We start from the raw sequence: 8,378 nt of genomic DNA, 5'->3' as shown, positions 1-8,378 counted from the left end.
TGGCAATTAGTCGGTTATCCAGGTAAGTATTCACGAAATAGACTGTTTCTTGTTAAAAGGATAATATTAATAATTGTATGAGTCATTTAGATAGTATAGTCTATTTCATTTTTGGTACAAATTGTGTAAAAATAGGGTTTTGAGGTAAAAACCACTGGTTGGTTTTCTCAATGTTTCGGTGAGATTGCTCCGACCGTTATCAGGTCGTGAAGATGGTTAGAGCAATCTCACCGAATCGTCGAGACAACCAACCAGTGGTTTTACCTCAAAACCATATTTTTATTTTTACACATGGTATACCAAAAGTTTTATGATTTTGTTATTGATACTCGCCATGTAAACCTTCAAGAAATATTGTTTATTACAAACAAAATTCACTGCAAACACACAAAAAAAGTTCTAGTTTGGGTAAGAAAAAATTCCTATACATTTAAATGATTGCTTTTTTTGTGTATTCTACATCATTAACCTCACTTCTCCGAGGGAGAGGTGAAGGGTATTATAACAGCGTGTGTCTGTCTATGTGTCCTTGGCTAGGAAAGCTACTACATGAAAACATTCTTATTAAAGATTTGGTACTAAAACAAGGAAATCATGAATAGTAAATTTTGGCTGTTGTCTTATGCACAAACCCTGGCCAGAGTAACGAATGCATAGGGCAAGTTTTGGATAGCAGCATGCTTGCAACTGAGGACTGGAATGTCTATCATATTAGATTTCCAATTTTATGAATTTTATGAATTTTTGATTGCATCTCATTTTCTTAGTAACCAAAATGCAAAATACATTGGCAGTTAATCCAATGACATTGTTGGCATACTGGTTGTTATCTGATTATGAACACATTGGCTGCACACTCCTTTTCCCACTAGTTGTTGCCCAATTCAAGTCATAGATTGCTCCACTATAATGATCATCAGTAACGACAATAAAACATGAACAAACACTTAGTATTTATGTTCAGATCCTTGCTTCTGGGTTATTTCCTGAACGGCAAGAGTCTTTGGGTTGCGGCTACCACGCATGCCAGCAAGTTTAGAATAGAAAAGTGCTACTTTGGATGTGAGATTATCTTGGCACCATGAGCAACAACCTATACAGGGAGATGCAGTTATGGTTTAATATGTGATGCCCAGAAAAGGTGAAACTTATATCAAAGTCATGGCACAGGAAAGTTAATAACAAGAGAGTAGATTGAGACAATTAATATTTTGTTTAAAAGGTTGAATATAATAGGAAGCAGGAAAAATATGACATAGAAGTATTCCAAAGGACAGAACTTTTGGGAATGAATGAGTTGGAATGAGATAAAGTGTGGAATGTGGGTGTAGAAACAAAGTATTTGTGAACATGTGCAGAAGCTTGTGTTGACCTTGAAGGGTTGTGGAGGTGAGAACAAATAGAAATGGATTTTGTCTAGGCGAGATAAGACAGAAGGAGCTCCTCCCCAGATATGAGAGCAGTATTCTAGTTGGGGAGCGAATCTGGCATTTATAAAGGAGTAGATGGGAGGGTGAGAAGTATTTACGAGCTCGGAAGAGGTAGCTTAACTTTTGAGAGGCTTGTTTGGCAAGGATATGGATGTGGTGACTCCAACAATGAGTATTGTAGATGTTACAGAAACCCGAAGTTGAGAAATAGTGTCCGTCAGACTAAGTTCATCTTGACCCATCAAAATGACAGGAAATGAAGAGTCTAGTTCACGAGAAATAACAACCTGTGATCAGTTTTCATGCTACTGAACTGCACAAGGTTGTCATTTCCCCATTTGCAAACAACTGCTAGATTCTGGGAAAGAATGTTAGCTGCTGTAGAGATTGCAGCATCAGCACAAACAAAATTGGTGGAAGCTTGGGTCTGAAAGCTGAAAAATGAACTTAAGTAGTTGTCATTAGCGAAAGAGTGAATAGAGCAGGAAAACAAAGAGAGCAGATCATTAATAAATAATATGTAGCCATCAATCTGGACAGTGATAGATCTACCTTGGAGGAAGTCTGAGATCCAATGAATAAGATAAGGAGGGAGACCAAAAGAGGCAAAGTTTATGCCAAACACAGTCGAAATACTTGGAAATATCAAGAGAAATGACACGACTTTCACCAAATTTCTAAAGCATAAAGGACCAGAGGTGGGTGACAAAGGAAATCAGATCACCAGTAGATCTTACATGACGAAAACCATACTGGTGACCAGAAAGAAGTTGATGAGATTGAAATACCTTAGAAAGTAGGGAAGTAAGGGCAATGGGTCGACAATTAGATGGGAGGGATTTGTCAACTTTTTTGAGAATAGGAAAAACAGGGCACGCCTCTCCAAAAATTATGTGCAAGTAGTTAAAAATCACCTAAAATCCCCTTATTTTGCGAGTTAGCGCCCCCTCAACCAATTATCAAACTCCCCACTTCATCTTCGCGCCTCCCCCCTTCAGCACCCCCATGTCAAGACTTCTAGATACGCTACTGCAAAGAACTGGCAACTCTTCCTTAGTGGTGAAAACAGAAAACTGTATAAGCCAATAGAAGAACTGTGGTAAGGGTGGGGTCTCTTTAAAACCAACACTACCACCGTCAGTTCTCTATGGTCAGATGCAAAAATAATTTCTATGTTATGTGGCCAGCTCTGGCAAAGATCACCGTTTGTTGCAATTTCTAATTTTGCACAAGCACCCAAAAAGTTTTGAGAATCAGAACTTTTTCAGGTTTTTGCATTTTATAAAACAAGATATAAGATTTCCATAAAATAAAAAAAATTTCCCACAAACGGCTGGTTTTGCCAGAGCCGATCAAATATGTTACGAACAAATGCCAATAAATCAATGGGAAAAAGAAAAACGTATAATATTTTTGCAACTAAAAATATTTTTTAACATAGTGAATAACAATCCAATTACTTGTTTTTATTCATAATATACCATTTTTTATTGATGTACTTAAATAAAAAATGGTTTATTATAAATAAAAACAAGTAATTGGATTATTAATCACAAAACCAGATGAAACTATTTGATCATATATTGAATAATGTTTGAACAATTTTATTACCGAGTCTATTAAGCTTTTCGTGGGTTATTGTTTGATAGCTATATTACTATTAATTCAGTGTCGTAAACAAAAAAACTTATTACTACTCACCCGCTGCACTATATAGGATATTTCGGCTCCGCTCTCCGGAGCCATGTTCACCAACTATAAAGCTCGCTGTTCTCCCCCTGGTTTCATGCACAACCGGTTACCATCACAAGAACGGCTCTATCAACAGCTTGTATGTAAAGTGGGGTAATGATTTCCCGAATTCCATTAATCGTTGAAAAAAAAAATAACAAGGTAAAGAATTGTTGTGAGTAAAAGAAAAAGAACAAAATCTTTTTTAACGCCAGGGATATGAAAGCTAATCCAGCAGATCAATGTACTTTTGAATTGCATCCTCTTTCTGTTGAATACGAGCTTGCAATGACTCTATCTGGGCCTGGGCTACTTATGTTACTTGCTTATGTTGGCAGGCTTCCTCAATATTCTTGTAGCTCACACTTTCTGCAATTTGGTCTTTGATAATCTCATCCCTCTCCGCTGATGCAGGAAAACGAAGACGCAGTTCATTGATTACATTATCTCATGCAAGAAGGTCCTCTTCAGTTCTTGCCAGCTGCTTCTCAATGCTGTTAAGATTCTGTAATAAGATTAGATGGAGAAGTTAAGAATACATAGTGCAATGAGTGAATGGAAGGGATTGATGGAAGTGGAATACAGGATAGCAAGCACAAAGTGAAAAAGATGATTAAGAATGGCCAAGATCAATGTCAGTGAAACCATGGAGGTATTATTAAGAAGATCACTCGATCATGCAGCGCTATGCAAATAAGCCAAGAAAAAAGCTGCCGCAGTGCGTGAAGAACATTTGCGCGATGCATTTGAGGTCTAATGCGTTCCCCGCCACCAAATGCTCAGCAGGCTTATTTTACCCAAAAAAAATTGAACATGTTGAAATGGAGAGCAACTTTTCTCAATGCGCACCAATTATAGTCAATCACTATGGCTGTGCAATTCCACCCTGAAGCTAATACATTTACCTTTCAAGAAATACCAAACATTAATATTTACAAAAAAGTTTCAAATTTAATAAAACATTTAAATGACCTTTGAAAGTATGGTATATTTCAAATTGAATTTCCATAAATTGGATAAAACTCGATGATTCTAATTTTAACAGATAATAATTACTGAATGGTTGAGGATTATAATAAACTAAGTCATTTTAGTGTAAACGAGTGAGGACTATTCAAAAATTCAATTCAAAGTCACAGTAATTTTCAGTTTTACGCTGCCTTAGCTTTATAGACAAACCAATCGATCTTTAGATGAAAGTATGATGAACACAGAAGTAATTCTAACAGAAATATTTTGCGGAATCTGTTTCTGAAATATACACATAATAACATACTAAAAGTCTGGGAAAAAAATCCAATCGGGGGAACATTGTTAATTTTAAAGATATTTAATGAGTTAAAATCAAACGGTTTATCGCACAACTGCGATGTTAAAAAGTATAATAGTTGTTGCTAACAAAAAAATGTTAATAATTAGATACATGCCTGCACACGATCCAAAGGTGGGGAACACATTGGTTTGTTGCGTCAAATCTGTTGCCGAGTGATCTCCTTCCCAATAATACCTCCATAGCTAAACTTTATGCACCTGGATAACAAACAGGCAGCACTGTAGCTCCCCTCACAGTGGTTTTCCAAGATCATTGCAGTCAAACTTTACTCACAATAACTGTAGACAGAAAGAATAATTAAAATTATTTATAAAAGATAAACAATGATTTGTAATGGTAAATAGAGGTGCAGTCGTGTGATAGCTTTAATTTTTGAAGTTATATATGGGCAAACAACTTTCGATAGTCTGGATAGAACTTCAAAGCACAGTACTTTAAACATGACATCTTGTGCAACTTATATTTTTCTGTCTCCATCTGAAAACAGGCCCAGTTTTTCCATCAAATGATGATATGGCAGAATAACCTAGCAGTGAATTATTGGAATATAATACAAACTATGCTGAATATGATTTGAGTTGTTTATAATTTTTTTAATTTTTAAAATATATTACTTCAATTTACAATTAAAAACAATCTTATCAGACTGGGGATGATGCTGGAAAGCAGGGACATCTAAAGAAGTATACCACTGTCACTCACAAGATGTACTGGTAAATATATTATCATAATGATAAGAGAGGGCGTGGGTCTAGCAGACAAAATTGATAACCACAACACTAGAACATTTTTTCAGCCTAAAAACCTTTGCCATTGCTAGAGTACTTCTCTCTATACTCACAATGACTGTAGACAGAAAGAATAATTAAAATTATTTATAAAAGATAAACAATGATATGCGTCTTTATTGATACTGCAGAGAGTTTACATTCAATTAGCAAATTTTGGTTATTTTGTCTCAATTTGTTTTTGGCCAGACCAAACCAAGAACTTCGCATCTCATGGTTTCCGCCTTTGAATGGTATGTGCTAATTTTGCTAGAAAAATTTTTGTGGTAAAGGCGAGACTTTGATATACCTTGTTTAGCGAACTCGTCGCCCGTAAATAATGATGATTTCAAATAAAAATAAAGTTTTATTTTTGGCCAATTAGCACACCTGCCGCCAAAAAAAATGTGAATAAAAAAAGTTTTTCTCTACCTTTATTATGCCAGCTGTTACCCTGAAATCTCCAAAAATAACTAGATATGTATATTTCTTCCTAATTATATAAATTTCAAGCAGTTAACCATCCCATTACTAAACTGTTTACATTCACCAATAAATATCTACTTCGTTCTCCATCTGGATGTTTTTGGCAAAACTATTTGCTAAGTAAGAAAACATTTTTTCCATCCTCCTCTCAGGACCTTTAAAAAAATAAGTTTGCGAAACAAGGTATAAAAAAAGTCCTGCCTAATGAAATGAATTAACAAAAAACACAAATTAAGATATAAATAATTTTACCTCATTTATTGCATATGCTGAAACCAATATACATACATAAACATTAACTGCTGCAAAAATCATTTATCCTAATTACTCACTATGTTAAACATTTTTTTATGGCTTAAACCTAATTAAAATACAATGATAAACAGTAAAGGATCTAAATTGCAAGTGAAACTTTAGTACACATTAACAATTAAAATACCTTAAATTGTATATTATCTAGTTTCAGTCATTTCTAAATAATTAAAAATAGGAGAGTAAATTTGTAGATTATTTATCAAGAACAAAATAATAACCTCATTCAACAGAATAAACATATAGCAGAATCTATCACAGAGGTACAAACAAAATCATCACAAATAATAAACAGTAATTGTAGTATACATTTCAATATGGTAGGATAAACTACCATATAAAGATGACTCTTGTACCTTAAATGAATTAAGATATTCATTTATTTATTATAAGTTTCACACAAAATAATTGTATTCAACCATATTTCATGGAGAGTGTTCTGCCAAGAGTATCAAGAATCTATGGCATGGGCTATATTCTTAACAACCAACCGGTCATCTTGAATAACTCCTGGTTGAAAAATAATTACCTAAAAGTAATCCCACAAATCAGAAGTGATGTTGTTGGTCTATGAGTGATACTTACCTAGATAAACTGACTAATTGCTTGTTTCAAAATGAAACAATGCTTACAAACATAGATTAGTTGGCACCCCGGGCACATTTTATCATGTTCATATCATTTGTAGTGTAAATTGCATAGGTGCAATGTTTAATACGGTCTGTATTAATACAACATTATTTTGGTAGATTTCTGTTAATCATTCTGATAAAATCACTTTTGCATGTTACAAACATTTGGTGACACACAACACTTTTAGCATTTTAAAAACATTAGTTTGGTGGTCTTGATCAGTTTTCAAGGCGGAATATCTATAGAAACACCAAACTGATCAGAAAAGTTCCTTAATTGATCCTCATATTTAATATTCCTCTCAATTGCTTCTCTGTAGTTGAATTTAAGATCTTCTATCTCTTCGAAAAAGTTTGGATCAAACTGTTCCAGTTCTTGCTGAAGCTGATGGAAATAAAAAAAAAAAAAATATGAAGAAAGATTTATGTTTTATTTATTCATTTATCATCTATTTAGCTAATCATCCATCTATCCATCCACTTATTCATCCATCAATTTTATTCATTTTCCAACCTACACACCCATCCCCACCCATATCCAACAAATGGCTCTGTGACATAAATTAAATTGCAAAGAGAAATAGAAGCTTTGAAAGAAAGGCAGAAGCCTAAATGAAGGGATATTGTCCGTAGGTTTTGATACAGTTTTGAATAGTGAAATAGAGTATATTTGGTAAGCAATGCATCCAAGATTGTTTATTACAAGAAATAGCTATACACTTTTTGGCAAGCACGCTTCAAATGCACTGTTGACAACTAAGAACACCTCAACAGTAAATTTCTTCTAGTAGTAAAAAAATGAAGCATAAATGGAAATAAAGATAGAAACTATAATATTTAGAGGCAAGTTTGATGGCCGAGCGGTTATGGCAGGTGCGCCGCAACATACTGTCACAATATCGGCGCTGGTTCGAACAGCATGCATGTCTATGGTTCTGGTGTTAGAACAATTCTTCTCGGATAAGGACTATAAACCATAGGTCTATTGTGGGTAGACGAGAATAGCTTGCCTCGGTTTACCGGGTAGCACAGACACGAAAGAGACACTTGGGGAAAAGCAAATTACTGTAAGAGATAGTCCATACTTTGAGCACTTTGAGACTGTTTTGCTATAAAGTGCTATATAAATCTAACTACATTACATAACTTTAATACATTACCTGTTCAACCTGTATCTGTAGCTTGTCTCTTTCAAGTTGCACTGCTTTAAAATCGGTTCTTAGCTCAACGATTTCTGTTAATAACTTGTCAGAATTAGGTAAACGGTTTGATGAAAGATCATCCTATCGAGAGAATCAACAAAAAATTATAATATAAACAAGTCGATTGGTTGAGTGGTTAAGGCCCCAAACTACAGTAATATCAGTGCTGGTTTAAGCAGCAGCTCATCTATGGTTCTGGTGGTATATGTAAACGTCTTCTTGGATAAGGACTATAAACAATGGCTCATGAGTTATTGTCTACTGGTCCATACATCCCACGTGGTGAACGACAAGTGTTGTTGACACTAGGTTACTAGGTAGCACAGAACACTTAGGTGTGAAGGAAGTCACTGAACGAGCTACTAGTCCCATGCTAAGAGCCATGAGTATCTTGTTAGACGGATACCGGCACTATACAAATGTACATTATCATTAAACACACCACAACACATACATAGTACAATACATATATATATACATAGTAC

The 8,378-nt window shown here is 34.7% G+C and overlaps 1 protein-coding gene across 2 annotated transcripts in view; it reads right to left on the bottom strand.

Annotated features, from left to right (window-relative positions):
- Positions 1–5,978: 5,978 nt before the first annotated feature.
- LOC117104616 (centrosomal protein of 290 kDa-like) overlaps positions 5,979–8,378 on the bottom strand; it is an 82,133-nt gene continuing 79,733 nt past the window's right edge. For both annotated transcript variants that reach the window (XM_033245471.1, XM_033245472.1), the window contains exons 50-51: positions 7,852–7,974; positions 5,979–7,076 (exon numbers count right to left, since the gene is read on the bottom strand). In XM_033245471.1, coding sequence (XP_033101362.1) covers positions 6,918–7,076; positions 7,852–7,974 — 282 coding nt within the window. In that variant the 3' untranslated portion in view covers positions 5,979–6,917. The remainder of the gene's footprint in view (positions 7,077–7,851; positions 7,975–8,378) is intronic.

Source organism: Anneissia japonica, unplaced genomic scaffold (assembly GCF_011630105.1).
Source record: "Anneissia japonica isolate Jap-2015-1 unplaced genomic scaffold, ASM1163010v1 scaffold287712_len2945570_cov188, whole genome shotgun sequence".
In the NCBI taxonomy this organism is placed as follows: Eukaryota; Metazoa; Echinodermata; class Crinoidea; order Comatulida; family Comatulidae; genus Anneissia; species Anneissia japonica.
This window is presented reverse-complemented; position numbering and strand designations above follow the sequence as displayed.